Source organism: Phasianus colchicus, chromosome Z, assembly GCF_987193195.1.
Source record: "Phasianus colchicus chromosome Z, bPhaCol1.hap1.1, whole genome shotgun sequence".
Taxonomy (NCBI): Eukaryota; Metazoa; Chordata; class Aves; order Galliformes; family Phasianidae; genus Phasianus; species Phasianus colchicus.
This window is the reverse complement of record NC_143476.1, coordinates 71,005,784-71,024,198: the sequence shown is the minus strand read 5'-3', so window position 1 is coordinate 71,024,198 and position 18,415 is coordinate 71,005,784. Positions and strand designations below refer to the sequence as shown.

General features: G+C 37.3%; 2 protein-coding genes and 2 long non-coding RNA genes across 7 annotated transcripts in view; 2 read left to right on the top strand and 2 right to left on the bottom strand.

Moving 5' to 3' along the window:
- SREK1 (splicing regulatory glutamic acid and lysine rich protein 1) overlaps nt 1-3,792 on the top strand; it is a 42,427-nt gene extending 38,635 nt beyond the window's left edge. For all 4 annotated transcript variants that reach the window (XM_090131183.1, XM_090131186.1, XM_090131185.1 and 1 more), the window contains one exon: nt 946-3,792. In XM_090131183.1, the coding sequence (XP_089987309.1) occupies nt 946-1,098 (153 nt within the window). In that variant the 3' untranslated portion in view covers nt 1,099-3,792. The remainder of the gene's footprint in view (nt 1-945) is intronic.
- A 3,012-nt stretch (nt 3,793-6,804) lies between these two features.
- On the bottom strand, nt 6,805-8,368 carry LOC149913074 (uncharacterized). The gene is made up of 3 exons (XR_016461555.1): nt 8,290-8,368; nt 8,072-8,151; nt 6,805-7,333 (listed from the first exon to the last, which is right to left on the bottom strand). It is a non-coding gene; the product is annotated as an uncharacterized LOC149913074 (long non-coding RNA).
- A 63-nt stretch (nt 8,369-8,431) lies between these two features.
- On the top strand, nt 8,432-14,215 carry LOC149913073 (uncharacterized). Its single transcript, XR_016461554.1, has 3 exons — nt 8,432-10,620; nt 12,445-12,527; nt 13,113-14,215. It is a non-coding gene; the product is annotated as an uncharacterized LOC149913073 (long non-coding RNA).
- A 563-nt stretch (nt 14,216-14,778) lies between these two features.
- LOC149913072 (interleukin-6 receptor subunit beta-like) overlaps nt 14,779-18,415 on the bottom strand; it is a 32,781-nt gene continuing 29,144 nt past the window's right edge. The window contains exon 17 of the mRNA XM_090131187.1: nt 14,779-18,008. Within this exon, the coding sequence (XP_089987313.1) occupies nt 17,523-18,008 (486 nt within the window). The 3' untranslated portion in view covers nt 14,779-17,522. The remainder of the gene's footprint in view (nt 18,009-18,415) is intronic.

Genomic DNA, 18,415 nt, shown 5'->3' with positions numbered 1-18,415 from the left:
ATCCTTTCTTTTTCTTTCTTTTCATTTTCCCTTTTCTCCTCAGCAAATTATTGCCTCTTGAAACAATTGAGGTTAGCTTCTGCTAGCAGGAGATGAAAATTGTTTTCTGTGAGATGTAGGCCAGTTTTTATGTTTGAACTTTATTCAATCACTAGGAACTTGTATGTATAGTCTACAAAAACACAGTGTTTTTCTTTCTCTCTCTTTTCTGTTTGTTGCCGTATTTTAAAGGTTGGTTGGCTGTCTAACTGTGGAAGGATCCAGGAAGCTGAATGTGTATCTAAGCAGTAGGCTTCCGGGACAACTTGATTGTTCAAATATTAACTTTTTTTTTCACACTGCAGTGCAGCCTGTCCCTGGTTGCTTTGGTCCTGGGCTGTGTGTTGAACTCTGCAGGAAGTAAAATGAAGATTTGGGGAAAACTAGGAAACTTGGGGAAAACTTTTCTCTTTAAGAAAGTTTAAATTATTAAACCTCTATTTTGAAAAGCAGCGTGCCTTTAAAGAGTAGCTTGTTGTATTCATAGTGATTCAACTATTATAAAACGTCTGATGTTTATGACCACTTACTGAAGAACTCTGGTAAAATGCATGAGTTGAGTCACAAAATACATGAAATGAAAATTATAATCTTGCTTTGTTTACGATGCATGGTGAATTCTTAATGTAAGTTCCACTGTTTGTTCCAACTGTTTGTTGTTTTATGTGGATATTAGAGGTAAAGACAGATCACTCTACAACAGTGATTTCTTCAGCAACACTTGATTATGATGCCGGACTTCAGCCATCTGAAGTTGCTGAAGTATATACTTTAACATTTTTCTAAATTGCTGATACTAAGTATGCGTGAAAAATTGAGGAAGTCAGAAAACCAGCAGTTAATACTGTTCAGATATGACTGAAGTCATATCCCTTAACACTGAGAGAAAGATTTTGTCTTTGACAGGACAAAGATCACGCTAAAGAGGATCAGAATTCAGAAACTGACAAAGATGTTGACAACAGAGATACACAAAGGACAGATGAAGTCAAACTTCAGCAGAACGGAAACTGTCAACCAAACGAAGATAACCTCTCAATTAAAATGGAAGAGGTTTAAAGCAGAGAATCAACCTCTGTCTCAACTAAGGAATGAAATCCAAAGCTTCTTATTTTCCAGAATGAGGAAGAAAATGTCAAAGCAATCAACCTGACCATGTTGATAGCACTAGTAGCTCTTTCAATTCTTGTGATAGCTTTGTTGTCTTCTTGCTGTAAAGCAGGAAAGCACGGACCAGTAGTTATACCATGAAAAAGCATATGTCATCAGAACTATTCATCTCTGAAACTCCATGCATTTCCATGATGGCTGTACTTATAGGAAAAATGATTTATGTTAAGTTTTGCCATAGGATGTTAAATAGAAACTGAAAGAAGTAAACCTTTACTACCCCTAAAAAAAAAAGAAAAGAAAAAAAAAAGAAAAAAAAAGCTGAAGATAAACATTGAAGGTTGTTTTAAAATGTTGCTTGTTGATAAATTTTGTGTTATTTTACTTTGTGGGTTAAAAAGTCCACAGAAACTTCAGTGTGTACTTCTCTATGTGCTTGGAAGTGGTGCATAAATGTACACACTTTCTTTTGGTGTAAATGACAGCTGTTGGAAAAGTTTTTATGGTTCTTATGATATATGGCCAACAACTAGTTTGTTCTTCATTTGCTCACTGCTTGATGTTTGTGGGTTTTATTATTTAAAACAATTTCTTACCAATATCCCTAAACTCAGTATTTGCTTAAAGTATTTGAACAATGCATGCTACTTTTCTGTTCCTAAAAGGAATATTGCCATGTATGATGATAATAGGTTAGCTTATTGAGTTACTTTCAGGTTGTTTTGTTTTGTTGTTCTCGTCTGTTCCAGAATTGAGCACATCTGTATATTAGGACAACTTAACAGCTTTGTTTTTTGACATGTACTGCAGTGTGTCTGTTCAGCTGCAAATGGTACAGGTGCCATTATGAAATTAAATTTTTTCTTACTTGTTTAAAAAATTTGAGAGCACAAGCATAAGCTTTAGTGCCTTCTTAAAACGTGGTATTTTCAAGAAATATGTGTGTGCTATTACACATTTTCATCTAAATCTTGCATCATCTCTATTTCTGTTTTGCCACTACCATGCTCTAGACAAGAATGCAAGTGATTTTTCAGAATGGATGTTTAGTTCACTTGTTTAAGTAGTACAGGTCCATTTTTACAATTATTTTTTATTTTTGGAAAAGATAGAGTAAATGTAATGAAGCATTTTGGGGACCACCACTGTACAAATATAGTAGCTGAATACAAAGTATTTTCTGAACACCTGCATCACAGGCAGCCCTTAAGATACTTAAGTACATTTGGATGGCCTTAACAGTTACCTCTCCATCCTTTTCTCTGATATCCATCAGGTGTTGTAAAATGAATTTAATGCAGAGCTGGGGGTGGAAAATACTTGGGGAAGAAATGTTCTAATTTACATAGGAGTTATATGTTAGAGAATCTTCTTTCATTCTTTGGTGAGAAAGCATGTAAGAAGCAAATGACAAAGCAGGTATTTTTTTCAAGTAAAACCATAATTTGTGCTCTCTGAGCTAATATAACCAATTTCATTGTTGTGAGATTTTTTAAGAGTCATATTTACAAACTGACTTATACCTAAAATCAGGTAGATTATACACCTTATTACAATCAAATGAATTAATTGCCTTACCTCATGGAAGGAGTTTCATTCAGTTAGAAATTAAAAAAGGCTTAATAGAATACTAGCAGTTTGCCTTCAATTTCCTTTTCTTTTGCATAGTTAATTCTTATGAAAATAATTTTAAAAAAGCATAATACAGGGAACGAAAAATTTGTCCAAGGTAATGAAACCTAATTTGATTGTGAAGCTGCTTAATCATTCTTCATTTTTATAGGATTTAGTGTTCTTCCCAATGTGTACATTTAAGACTATAGGAAATGCTTTACCATGTAAAGTATAGACAGTAATTTTTGTGATGTTTAAGCCACATGCTGATAGTTGATTAACAGCTTACTCTGATAAAAGAATGACAAATCTGTACACTTAAAGAAAGGTTGTGAAGGATTCTGTCTTGCAGCAACAGCTGTCTTATTTATGATGTGTAAGTAGCGTAGAGCAAAGAGGTTGTTTGTGTACTTGTTATCTTTGTTACTATTTCACTAATAAAATTAAGTATTTTAGAGGGAAGTTTCTGCTGTTACATACTTACTAAAGAAACATTTTTAGTTGGTCATCAGGTTTTATTCAGGCAGCTTTTTTTGATTTGAAATGTGGATGCAAGTTAAAATATACCTGTATTATTTATAATATCTTTGAAAAGATAATTTACTCCTTCTCTGGGAGAAATCAGAATTCTCATAGGATGAACTGAAATATGATATACTAGTTTGATTTTCTTAGTTTTGTTATCCTGAATTTGCACAGTTCAGAATATGTAGATGATTGTGCACAGTTAGTGAAGAAAAATGACTTGGAAAATTCACAGGTAACGATGGCAGCATTAATAGCTAACATGTCATATACATGCAGCATATTGAGATAAATTTTATGTGAATTAATAGTTCCTTTAAAAAAAGTTTTGAGAAAAGAGGGGGAAAAAAAAGAATATACACCAAATGCATCCATTTCCTCCCACCCCCAAATTGTGTTTTCTTACAAATACTGTATTTTCTGTTCTGCCTTGTAATACTTTGTAGTTCTGTGAGGATAGTTTTATCTTTTTATATTAGGTGTTTAATGGTTCCCTTCTTTGTTTTTAAAAAAAAAAAAAAAAAAAAAAAAAAGCCACCATTAGATGATAAACATCTTTTTGTAAAACACCCATCACCACAGAGGGCAGATAATTTTTAAACTAGTACTGGAACAGTACCTCCTGCTCTGCCATGTCTGTGTGTTTGACCCATTAAATGTGTCTGTCTTCCAGTGGAAGTCCATGCCTTGATCATACTGGATTTGCATGCTGAACTGCTGTGTCAGGTAGTTTGCTTTTGCACTTCTATGAATTGATAAAACTAAGTGATGGTTTTGAGAACAGTGTAGTTTGTGGTAGCTGTATTGTTTTAGATGTAATTTCATTTAACTTGGCCTTTGGATTCTGCCTACACATTAGTTGCCTGTTACTGTTATTTTTTTTTAATGTCAGTTTCAGATAGGTATAACTGAATTAGCTTTAGTTAACCAGCTGGCTAACAGCATCAGCCTAGGCGCAGTCTGGTTTATGTGATGAGTTGACTATTTGAGTGGTTTACTCCTCTGCTGAAGTAAATTCTGCAGTCTGTATCATGCTCTGTGTTGCTTGCAATTTGTTTGCTGGTGTTTTCCAGCCTAGGTATGTGTAAGGCAATAAATTCAATTTTGAATTCTGCAGATCTGTTTGTTAATGGTAGCTTCTCTGGTTTGCCTTCAGTTTGTAATAGTAATTATATTTAGGAATTTCTCTGATAATGTTTTGGTCTAATCAAGAGAGAAAAAAGTAAAGGCTGCCTTGTATGACACAAATTCTTACATGCTGCATACAAGTCTCTGTTACTATTTTCAGTTACTCTATTTAACATTATAACCACTAAAAGCAGTAATGCCATAGTGGGCATGTATATTCTTTGCTCTTAAAACTGAAGCATCTCTGTATCACTCTCTTTTTGTAAGTTTGTAATGAAACATGCATTTTAATTTTGCAAGCCATTTACTTAAAGGAAAAAATAAAAGACAAATCATCTTATTTCAGTGTGAAAGTGGAATTCTGAGAGTAAAACACTTTCTAAATACATAAGTTCAGCACAGTGAAGTACTGCAAATTGGGGCATGTTACGGCTCCAATTTGACACCTGATGATACTTCAGGTTTTATATAAATTAATTACTGTTTTTGGTGTTGTCATTATTTTAAAAGCAAGGTTTGGATGTAGTGACATAAATACTGAGAGCTGTAAGTGACTAAAATAATGTAAATCTGTAGTTCAGAGAGGTCTAGTTTTCTCACCAGCGGATAGAGTGTGGACAGGTGAAATTCATAAATATTCTTAGTATTATTACAACCTGAAATTTGATTTTGTTTGCTAATGTCTAAACAGGAAAGTTTCCAGCCTGTATGTGAAGTTTATTTTTTATATGGTGAAAAGTATAATTAAAGTAATACTGAAAGCATTGTATAAAAGGGATTTCTTTTGTCTAATGTCAGATAAATTCACTTGTGTTTAATTTTAAACTCCTTGACAATGTCTCTGTATGTAGTATTTATTTTCATTTAAAATTCAAGAATGCTTCATGTATAGGTAAGCCGCATCATAGGATCTGATTTTTCTCAGTAGTCACTTCAGTGTAAAACAGCTTGAGGAAGTTGTCTGATGATACATGCATACAGCTCCTTTGCCCACTGTCTGAGAGCAGTTCTCTTAAGACTTCAGTTCTGTACTTTTTGAGTAAATAAAACCATTGAGCATCTGTTTATGAATTCCAGTTTTCAAGATGTTTTCCGAAATCAAGAACTATTATTATCAAGAAGGCCTAGGAAAAATTTGTTGTAGCTGTTTAATAATTTTTGAGATTAGTACAGGAGGACACTGAAGTAAAAATGAGATTTTAGCTGTTTGTTTATTTTCTTCTGGAGAGCTGCAGTTTACACATTATTTGGATTCACTGCATTATTATTATTTTTTTTTTATTGTAAGATAAACAAGTGCCAAACTTGATGAAAGACTTAAGATTGGGGTACAAAATATGTTCTGTACTAACTGTGCAAAGGAGATTTTTCTTCTCACATAGGAGTTATCTGTCTTTCTTGGTCAGAAAGACTTTTTATCAGCAGTGGAAAAAGTCATTTGTTCTTACTGTCATTCAGTCCTTGGTGTTCTTAGCTAACAGTTAAGTAGCTCTTATAATGCAGATATTAGTGCGCTAGGTAGCAAATCTGTAACTATTCCTAAAGGATATTTTAATCTAGTGACTATAGTAGTATTTTAGTTTTGAACTATTGAGAAGGTTAATACATTGATATAATAACTCAGATCTGCTTCAGAAGATCTGCTTCAGCAGATCTGTTTGTATTTACAGTAGAATTATGCAAATGTACTTTTTGTGTTCTTTGATAGTTAAATGTCAAATATATTTAGGGAGTGATAAGGGGATAAAGGTAATGACAGGAAGCAAGCAGATTTCTTAGAAGAGTAAGTTGCTGTACTGAGTAAAACTTTTAGCACAAAGATTTAAAACTGCTGCTACAGAGATGGGTACATCATGGTCTACTGAGAAGCTAGTGCTTCATAAATAAATAAGTTTCATAATAACTTGATCAAAGGAGTGAGTGATCTAGGAACATCAAGAGAGGAATTTAACTTGCAGAGTTAATGTAGCTTATCAGTAGATCATTTGTTGTGTTTTTCACTGCGATACAGGAGCCATGGTAAGTTTGTTTTACACAGCACAAATCACAACCTGTGCTCAAATGTGCCTGGGTATCCTGTGCACTCCAGCAGCAAAAATATTACTGCCCCTCCTCTAAATCAGATGTTTTGTTAGTAAAGGAGGCCTTTTAAGTTTAATAAATGTATATCCAAGCTTGTTCCGTGTTAGTAAAATATATTTTTGCATTATTGAAGCAACTATGAAATGGTACAAGTAAAGAAATGTCAACTGCTGCTATTACGTTGTTATTTTTGTGAATAAACTATGTCCCAAAGCATTATTGGTGTCATAGCTCACTTTTACTAAGTTCAGAGAGATATTCCAAATGGCTGTGAAGCAGTTCTGTCTTCTGTTTGATTTGTTTGTTTATTTATTTATTACGTCTACATCTGGACCCAGAGACTTTAGCTCTTGGTTGGATTGAAATTGGCAAGAATATTGCAAAAATGGTGGTGAGAGGCAAAGGCCTTTGTGGAAACCCAGCCAAGCCAAGGAGCAGTGTTTTTTTTTTTTTTTTTTCTCCACGGAAAACTGCCCAAGCAGGCAGAGTTTGTCATTTTTAAACAAATGGTTAGTTGATAAATGTGGATGTACAGAAGTATATGTCAAAATTTGTTTTCTTAAGTAGAGTTTCACAGGATATTTTAGCATGAACAGTATATGATAATTTACTGTCACAGGTATTTTCATACTAAAATTCACTGATTTCAGTGCTTAAGCTTCTCTATCAAGATATAATTTGTATGAGATGTGCTTCTCAGTACACTTTAAACTTTTACTTGGTCAGTAGGGATCTTGTGATTTTGAGAGTTACCATGTTTGTAACAAATCGTATGGCTGGTTCAGCTCTGTCTGATCAGGTGGTGTCATCAGCTGCACTTCACCATGTTTCTCCTCTGAATGAAAATGGGGAAAAACATGTTGAGATGTCTCAGCAGTGGCTCAAAACTCTCTATTTATTTCATCATTTCCTAAAATAATTTATTCACTGAAACAAACAAACAAAACAAAATCAACATTATTCTTAGGGGAGAACATTGAAAATTAAGTGAAAAAGGGACAGTCTTTAAAAATCAAAATTTGGTGTGCATGCGACTGGTTTTAACTGCAGTCAGTAGCAGTTCCTTGTTTTGAAAATGCTGTTATTTGTTACTGCAAACATATGCTGGTTCTTAGTCCTGAGAGATAAATCTCCAAGGAAGGTTCAAGTTCCTTAAAAGCTTTTTGAGAGAATTACAGTGGTGAAACAGAAATTTTGAAGCAGTATATACTGAAATTAGAAAAAATAAAAGTGTGATAGTCTGTGAAGAACATCTAGAAGTTACACTGTGCTTCACTGCAGCAAAAAATTGAGTGCTGCAGCACCCACTTTGGACTATGGCAGTAACTTATCAGAAGACAGAGTGGTGGGGCTTCCCACAAACCTTCTACAAACACAAACTTACTAACAACCCACTAAAAACAAACACAAAGGAACATCTCCCTGCTGTTTTTACAGCCATATTGTTGCTACTCTAATACCCCGACACGGTAGCAATCTGTTAGTAGAAGATATGCTGCATATGGGTTACACAGCCTTTTAGCTGTGCCTGAAATAGCTTTGCTTTGACTTTGAAGACATGCATGTTTGTTACCTGGTGCCTTGGGCCAAAACCGGGTGACTGAGGCAGATCAATGCTGAAGGCTTGCATTTTGCTTGCTTGCAGCTAATTGGCTGATTAGATGTATTTTATTTATTTATTTATTTATTTTTGTCGGGGGGGGGGGTAGGGAGGGAGGATAAATTCAAATGCTTGGGAGCAGGAAGATGCTTTTACATAAGTTATATTAATAAAAGTCTTGTAAATCTAACCTATGTAGTCCTTAGTCTGTGGGTGCCATACCAACATACCGAAGAGATAGGAACTGTAAGGCTGGATGGCTAATGTGCCACTGGGCAGAGGACAATGGTGCCAATGTCACAGCACCACCCATTCAGACCCAAAAGATACTGGAACTGCTGGAAGGACAGACTATGCAAACAGGTCTAGAAGGAAAATACACAGCCTGCATGAACACGAGTGCTAGGAGAAGCAGCCTTTTGCCATCTGTCCTGGTCAACATGTTCTCTGCATCCAAACCTTCCCTTGCATTCCTTGAAGCTGGTACTAACTAAGCCAATGAACAAAACATCACTGTTACAAAGGATGCTGTCCTCAGAAGATGAGGTTGTATTCTCTGTTAGGCCTGTAACTGGCTCTCTATAGTTACTTTTGATCTGTAGGATCAACTCATCTTTTCGTCATATCTAGACATCAAAACCTGAGTCACAGTATTATAAACAAAAGTAAACTGACAGTTTGCCAGGGAAATAGTTGATGTTTTTAAAATAAGCATCACTGAATCAAGGAACTCTAAATACGAAAGTATGGAAACAGGAGAGGCTCTGATGCTTGAAGAAATGTAAGAAATGTTCTTTCTACAAAGTGCACATAGAGAAGGTCCAGGAGTGGTAAATTTAAGTCTACTGACATAGCTTACATTTTCTTACTTCTCTTAGGCAAACTCCTAAGAATCTTCTTATCAGAGTTGGACACTTAAAAAAAAGGTTGCATAGAAGAGTCACATAGCACAGGTATAGTTTTAACTAGTTTTGCAGAAAGGACTTGTATGCTTTTCTTTTATTGATGTTCCTAGTCTTTCTATCTCATACATAGATGTATGTATATACCAGCAATATTAATTTATGTTGAGCCAAAGTATTTTGTAGAGCTTTATCATTTTTTTTTTCCCCCACAAATGCTCTAGAGCATGGGTGTCCAACCTTTTGGCTTGAAGAACTGTCAGGGTCACATCTACGAAGGTTGCTCTGAAAGTAATGCCTCCTAATTATTTCCGTGGAAACTACAATAGATACAAAAAGCACAATAACGCTATTTAACAGACCAAATTCTAAGCTACAATTTTTCAGTAGTCACCACCATGAGCTGTGCATTTTCACCAGTGATGAACAGGAACCAGCATGCCATGCTCATAGTAAACAGCAGAGGTCCACTGTTGCCACTGCTGGAACACACTACTCACCAGCTCACTGTGCCCAGATTCAGTGATTCAGTGTTTGATCTCAATAATTTCACAAGTGTCGATGAAAGTCAGTGGATGCCTTTTTTTTTTTTTTTTTTGCTTGGAGGAATTCATTCACACACCTTTGCTCCATCCACACTTCCAGGCACCATTCTGTCAGAGTGCCCCTCTGCCGCCATCTGTCACACAGTAACAAAACAGAATATTGTTAGGAAGGTTCAACCTGTACTGCCATACCAACGACATCTGCCTCTGACATCATGGGCTGACAATAAAACAAGAGGCATTGCTTTCTGAGCAACCTTCATAAAATATAGAATATAGTGAATGCGTGTAAGTAACGAAACTTAATGTTTATTGTTGTTGTTGTTAAAACATATTTAAAAAAGCAGCAACGCCATAGAAGTAGTGGGATGTGACCGTCTTTGTGCAACGAATGCCTCTCCCTGGTGCCACGGCAGTGGCTGCAGCTCTTAGTGAGGTCTCAGGGCGTCCCTCAGAGATTTTTGATGAAATTTCACTCTTCCCGTGCTTCATCCCGAGAACAGTTGCTCCCAAACGCAGCTGCTGCCAAAGCGCGGTGAGACGAACGAGGCGTGATGTGAAGCGGGGGGCATTTCTGTGGCACCAGAGGGCTTACAGAAGTCACATTTCTACTGCACCGCTATGCCTTCCGTTGAAAGGTGCTTGCGTAAGCTGAGAATCGATTCGCAAATAAACCGAGGAACCGATGAGTTTCTCGGCAGCCCTGAAAGGCATTCTCAAATTCAAAACGGAACGAGCGGCCGCGTCTTCTCCGTTGCGCGGTCAGCCGACGCAGCGCAGCGCACGCACCCGCACCGCTCCGTGAACGGCGCAGCGCGAACGGCGGCGCTGAGGGACGGCCGAGCGATGGCTGCGCGCGCGGGGCCGGGCGGGCGGCTGGGCGGGCAGCGCCGCCGCCATGATGGCGCGGGGCGGGGTGTGGCTGTCCTCTGGCTCTGGGTGGACGTCTGTGTGAGCCAGCGTAACTGGAGTAACGGGTTAGGTGTTCAGTGTGCTATTGCTGTTTAGACGCGAGGTACCAGGACGTGCGGTGTTGGGAAGTTACAATAACGTCTGTACCTGGGTAAATATCTAGGTATGTTTTATGGACATTGATAGTTACTTCTTCCTTAACACAGCTCTGACAGAACCTAGAGCATATTGACATATTATATACATATCTGTATATATATATATATAAATATTATATATGCATGTTTTTTGTCACAGCTGTTCTCACCTTGCTAACTTCAGTTGATCTGACTTAGCACAGGTTAACTGCAATTCACTTTCTCTAATCCACTGCTGCGTTCCTGCAGAGCAGGCTTATAGGAAGTTGATGTTAGACCTGCAAGTGGAAAGGTCACTGATCTTCCAGAACTATTTCCTCAAGGAGCTGTTTCCAAGAGACATCGTTTGAAGTCAAGGTCAGGTGCAGATAACTTGTTTTTAAACAAGTTATCCTACACCTGTTTCAGTCCAGGCCTGAGCCTTCAGGTAACTGCATGCCCTTAGTTTCTGCTTGTCCATTGCAGGCATGTTAAAGTAGCTATCAAAAACTGCAGGCATGCAGGTGCCCTCTGGAAGGGCTTAGCACTTGGCTTGAATATAGCACTCAAAAGTCACAGCAAACACCTTCCTTTAAAGATAAAATTTAACAAGCTATGCCCTATTATGAAGCAGTATTGTTTACCTTGTTGTTAACTCTTCTGTTAATAATATCTCTCCAGTTAATAATGTAATATCATCTCAGTAGTTGTATGGAATGTGTAACTGTCCATCTTCCTTTTGGAAGCCCTAGTGGCTATCTGCAACCTGGTGCCTTCCCAGTCAGACAAATACAGGCATACTTCTGCAGCTTATCTTATTGTTCAGTGTTTATCTAAATGGCATGGCAGTGTGAATTTTGGTCTACAGAATAAAAAAAATAACCTCTGTCTTGACTGTCATTTCAGAAATGTTGATCTTAAGAGAGGAAATTAGGATTATGTCAACAGCAGGAGATCTGCAGAACTACTGATAGAATAGGAGGAGAGGACTCACTGGTATTTTTTGTTGCAATATCAGTTTTGTAGAGACTAAGCCTCCCTTCTGCCGTCCTGCTGTCTTACAAGCTGAAGGTTCATTTAAAAAAACCTTTAAAGTTCTTTAAATTTTCATCTTCCGCTTCTAATATAGGCTGTGTACTCTCAGGGTTTAATGTTTTTTTTGCTACTTTTTATTCTGCTAACTTGCAGCTTTTTTTGCTCTTTCAAGTTGTGTATCTTCCTTGATTAACTGCAAAAGATGTCTGGCTTGCCTAATGTCACGTTTTATAACACTGGAAAAGTGTCTTTCATGAAGTAGATAATCCAACTATAGCAAAAACATATACATTTTATTTTAATACCTATTTATCTGCTGAATTTCTTTGATCTTGGAGACACCTCCTTTTTTCTTAGTATTTGGTTACTTATAAATGTTGCACCAGAATAGGGATGCTTATATGGCAGTTACCATCCTAAGAATTGATATTCCTATATTTTTAACTTAGAAATTCTCACAATTTAGCAAACTAAAAAACTAATTTTTTGGTCAGACTAGAATCTGAAGTTCTGTGGGAGATTGACAGTGGAGTACAAGGGGGAATGTTTTTAAACTGAGACAGGGAAGGTCTAGGTTGTATATTAGGAGGAAGTTTTTCACCCAGAGGGTGGTGACGCACTGGAACAGGTTGCCCAAGGAGATTGTGGATGCATTTGAGGCCAGGCTGGATGTGGCTCTGGGCAGCCTGGTCTGGTGGTTGGTGACCCTGCACATAGCAGGGGGGTTGAAACTACTCGATCTTTGTGGTCCTTTTCAACCCAGGACATTCTGTGATTCTATGATTCTATGATAAGTTGATAAATGCTGGCATTAACTTTGAATTTCTGGTTTTCAGTTAAAAACTGAAGGCAGTTCACTGCTGAGAGAGCAAGTGCAATCAAGTAAATAAAGCAGTTATTCAAGTTGGTCTGAATCAAGGTAGTTATCTCTCTTGATGTTGATTTAAAACAAAATAATTACTTTGTGGTAGTTGAAATGGAAGTCCTTAATGGTCTGCATTGTCCTGGACTGACTCCAGTAATTCTAGTTACAGCTCTAATGTCCTTATGACTTACAAGAGGACAGAGATGCTGAGCTATCCCGTGGTAGAAAGGATACTCTGAGATCTCTTTAATTGGTTGGCACATCAAGCAGCTGTTGCCGTATGTCTCTTGCCATTTGAGGCTATCCTGATATACTGTTTATTTGAGAAGACCATGTCTGGTTCAAAATTATATCTGGATGTTTACACCTCATCATTTTCCAGTGAATGGAACAGATGATTACACACCTGAGAAAAAAACCCTTCATTGGGCCTTCATGGCCTTCACTTGTTCCTGCTGCAGTACAATTTTAGTTCTAGTATGTAGGGACTACTTTTTTTTCTAGCAACTTGCATGTGCCAGTGATGTGACAGATGGCATAGAACTGCCTGTGTCTATTACTTAATCCTCTTGCCCTCCAAAAAGAGTGCCTGCGTGCAAACTGCCAGGTGGAAACAGACTTTCTTCTCCTGTTTTTCAGATAATGACTGGAATTGTGGGGGAGAACATTGGCTGAATTGGCCCCAAATTCTACTGAAGAAACAGACTATGAAGCTTGCATGGCAGGGAGTATTTACAGGCACTGCTTGTAGCACAGCTGCAGTCTCACAAGTCAGCACTTCAAACTACTCGAGTTTTGCTTCCTCTTGCTCTTGTCTGTGAAATTATTTTTGGAAGTCACTGTATGTCCTGAAGAATGGGAAGCGTCCAGAATATGGCACGTCCTCTGTTTTTAGTGATTACTCAGTGATGTAATCTTGGATTTCTTCTCAAGTTTTCAGAGTTGTAAAACATGAAATTACCTGAATTTTGTCAAAACATCCCAATCCTCCAAGGTCAAAATTACTCTTCAATTTATGACCTCATTAGGCTAGCTATTTTAGTCTTTCAGTGTGATGGCCCACCAAACATATACATAATATAATAGAATCATAGAATCATTAAGGTTGGAAAAGACCTGTAAGATCACCTAGTTCAACCATCCAGCTGCCACCAATATTGCCCACATAGCTGCAGATATCATAGCAGATACCTCCTATGAATCATTAGAAATCTTCCAGCAGCCATGTATTTTAAATGAATGCAAGAATTTAATGGCCACTTAACAAGAAAAGGTGAATGCTGTTTGCTGTGTACCTTGACTTGAACCGCTATGAGCAAAGTTTAACATTGGCAGTTACTGTTTGTTAAAGACCAAGTTTTGTGGTTCTGCAATCCATTTCCATTCTAACCATATACCAAAAATGGGCTTAAAACTGCAGTTTTTCGGGTAAGTAGTGTATCTTTTATTCTCTAGCCTACGAAGTCTTCAGTATGTCCAGTAAATACCTGAAACCATTCCATTGCAAGTTTCCTAGCCTGTACTGGCTATTCCTGTGCCCATGCTTCCTTAAGATTTTTTTATTACCACTTCAGCAAATGCATTCTACTTCCTTAATTTCCTCCTGTAAAATTTCTGCCCTTCTCTGAGAACCGTCATTGTTTAATCCAACAGCAGCTCAGCACTATGCAGGTGTTCACTCAGTAACTTGCAGTAGCATGAGGGAGAGAATGCTAAGCAAAATAGAACTCATGGGTTGAAATAAAAACTATTTACTAAGACAGAAAAGGAAATGGAAATAAACATGTGATTATAACTGTTAATTATATATATATATATTATTTTATTATATAAATATATATATATTTGGGGACATGGTTTAGTGGGCAATATTGGTGGCAGCTGGATGGTTGAACTAGGTGATCTTACAGGTCTTTTCCAACCTTAATGATTCTATGATTCTATTATATATATATGTATATATGTATATACCTCCACAGTGCAGTTACTCACCACTTGCTAACCAGCACCCATTTCACAGTACAACAGCCTGCTATCTATGCAATATCTCACCACCCACTGATCAATGCCCAGCCAACCCCCAAGCAGCGACCACTCCTGGCCACCTCCCCTTGGCTTTCTGCATGATATCACATGATATGGAATACCCTGTGCCAAACTCAGGCACCTTTCCTCCGCCCCACCCCTTGCCCCCATGCCATCATGGCGGTGACTCTTCTCAGCAACAACCCAACCATTGCTGTGCTTTTAATGCTGTCTCAGCTGAAGCTAGGACAGGATGGCTGAAGTGAATGACAGTTTCTAGAACAGCAAATTATTATCAGTTTTATCAGTCAAACTGGTGCTTCTGCTGTAGAAATAAAATAGATACAAGGATACGATCATTCTCCCGATAGCAAACGTGTAATTTGTCCTTGTGGCAAGCCGTGTTCAGAAGTGACTGATACAAACGGTCCTGAGTTTTATTACCTACTTTCCTACAGAGCTCACCAATGCAGTAACTAAAACACAGTTAACATAATCCAAGCAGTGCAAACACAGTTCTTTAAGGAAAAAACAGTTATTGAGCAAGAAGAAAATAAGTAAGCAAGAGTCTACAACGCATATCCCAAAGCTCTGAGACAAGTATCTTGTAATTAGAAAGCTTTAATTAAATGATTTGTTACTTTACAATTTTTACAGCAGTAGCTGGAGTTGATTCAAGTCGATAGGTTTCTCCTGTACTCTGCCTTCAGAGGACTCTGCTCAAGTGCAGATGCCATTGTGCTGTAAGGTGGCTTTTAAGATTGTCAGAGTACTGACAAAGCTTTGGTTTTTAGCAAATTTATAATATTCTGTGGTTCCTATTATTCTATTTGACAGTAAATACAGAGGGAAAAAAAATGATCTGGAATATTGTGATTGCTGCAATCTGCATTCCAGGCTGAGTGGCTTTATTTCCCATATCTGAAAAACACCGTCATGTTTTTGAGTGCTGTCTAGTTACTGCACTATGATCTACCCCCAAGTGTAAATAAATGTGTAAAAATTTATCTCTGTGTTCATACTATTCATACATTAAAGTATGCAAGAAAAAATTGATTTACTCTCATTACCAGAGAAAAACAGCATATTGACTTTGCTGTTTTCTAATTGACTCACTACTATAACTATACTCTTTTTAGTGTCACTGCTGACTCAGTAATGTGCCATCACTTGGCATCCACAAATCTCTTTTTCTGTTACCTAGTTTTTGAGACACTTTAGAAATGTGAGAAAAACTGAGAAATGTGAGAACTGAGAAGAACTTATCTTCAAGAATAAATGTGAAAGCAATTTTGTTTTGCACCTTTGTCTCTCTTTTTCTGGCATCATGAATTGCGCAGCTGGCAGCAAAGCAATTATTTAGCCATAGGCCTTATCTAGGCTCTATGCATATCTTACCCATTTAAAAGGTGGCACATAGCCAGACGTTACCTTTTGTTACATCAACACTGTGAGAATTCACTTACCTCCAGCATTCACAATTTTTTCTTCTTTTTTGTTATTGTCTTATACTCGGATGCTGGATTTTTCTTAAACCTTCCACTAGTGCTCAATACACAGGCCATATTAGAGACTAGATATTACATTCATTTCTCTGTAAATAAGAAATACAAGTCCTTGTAACCCTGCAGTATATTATCCCATGCTATAAATCACTGTGCCTGCAGTCAAATGTTTAAGCTTTTATAATGTCTGAACACTCACTAATGCTAACACTGGTCATCTGGAGGAATTTCTATATGCTGCCTAAAAAAACCCCAAGATATATTCAAAATACGTTAGCATTTATGGTCTTGAGCACCTGTGTATGTAATTACACTTTTCAACACACCCTGACAATAATGAAGTTAAGAGCATTACTACATCCAGCTGAACTGAAGTTAATATATAACTAGCTGAAATCACTTGAACACAGTATTCTAAATAAAATGAAATATCTTGCACATACGTTACTAGAGGCAGGTTTTTTACATCTCTGTATGCACTTGTATTTTTAGACAATTACTCCTAATCTGAAGACACAGCACTCCGTGCCTCCTAGTCCATGTCCCTTTTTGACTGAGTGAGACTGTTTAGCATGTATACTCTTCAAATATTCTCCACATTGAAGACTCTTTTCTTTTCACTTATAGTCAGAGATGTTAGTCTAGCGAACATCCAGTGTTTAGAAATTGATAAACTTCTTTCTTCATGAAATAATCTTAATAAAATGCTCCGCAGAATAGAGAAGACAGTAACAAACTTCTACAATAAGTGCAAACCATTAATGCCTATGGAGTTTTTGGGTGAGAGAGAAGTCCCTGTAAGCTGTAAAACCAGTTCAGGCTCAGTGCATTGTGGAGGTACATGATGCAGTCACATATAGATCACACAGAGGAGCCGATATATTTCAGTGGCATCTTCTCTATGCAAAGCTTGGGAAATGACTGAATGAACTAGCTATTCAACTCATTAATTCTGTTTCACAGTTTTTGTTGTTGTATACGAGGTGAAATAGTATCTGCAACCTCATCACAGACAAGAATATAAATGGATTTCTGTCTGTATAGATGAACATAAGAAGAAATAGCCTTAATGCAAGTAAAACTTTGGTAATAATAATACTTGTTACCATCTTTTCTTAAACAGGACTATGTCTATTCATCTAAGTTCCATAGATGGGTAAGCATCATTTTCTATTCCTAAATTCAAGGCGTCCCAATATTTTGTTAATTCAACTAACTAGAGAGCTTCCTTGTCATGGTAGGGGTAGGTGGTTTTTGTTGAATTTTTACTGAAAAACATTATTGTTACACCTGAAAACCAGACCTTATACTGGTCACACTAAATAGCAAGCTCTTCTGATGACTAGAAAATGTTGTTTTTAGACTAGAAGACTAGAAATGGCTTTCCTCAGACCCCTTGATGTGAGGAAGGATGCCCACTGAACTAGAGCACAGCTCTCATCACAAAGAAGTCTTATATTGTCTTAATGCCCTCTATTCATGTATCTGAGGTTTTGAAAGTTGAATTTTTTAAGATTCCTCAGTTCAAATCAACTTTTCCCATCAAAGTTGGTCTTGGTGGCAGAAATACTACCTGGCTTTGTTTGAGGTAGTCCTGGGGAGCAAACAAAACTTGATGCTCAGTTTGTGTTGGCTTATTACTTAGTTCCATTTCCAGGCGAGGATGAGCAGCTCTTGCAGGCAGCTTCACTGTCAGACTCATCAGAGCTTTCTGGCTGCACTCCATGCTGGTGTAGTCGCTCAAGAGGGGTACTGTAAAGGAAATTATTCCATCTTTTTCACTTGTAACTGTTTTTTCAGGGATTTCTTTATGTATTATATTTATGCCTGTATTATTGCTTGGTTCTTCTGACTCTCTGATATCATGCTTGCTGTCTTCTATGCCATCTGTAGAGTGCTCTAGCTTCAAAGCAGTCTTTTCCTCATGCTCTATGACATAAAGGCTGGTGGTATCATTGTCTGGCAGGGTTTGAAGCAGTGATTTTGGAATGGGTTTCCAATTATTCTGCAAGGAAAGACAAGAAGAAATTGTAACATTGGTATAATACCTTGGCAAGGTGAAATTGTCAATATATTGAAATAAATACCAGAAGAACAAAGTTGGGATGCATCTATGAGATGCTTTTCCATTATTCCATTTATTATGATCAGCAGCCCTAACTCTATAGTAACTGATCTAAAATAAGTTCTATACAAGAACTGATTTTTTTTAATGTATGAACAGTATGCATCAGTTGTAATCTGTCCAGCTCCCAGGACCAGCGTGATCTGACAAAGCATGACAGGGATCTGTTCCTACCTATCATATCCTGAGTAGTTACAGCACCAAAGCACAGTCTGTGCCAGCCCTTGCACACAGACATTAATTTTCTTTAGTCCGGCTGTCTTAGGCTCACATTCTTAAATTATGAC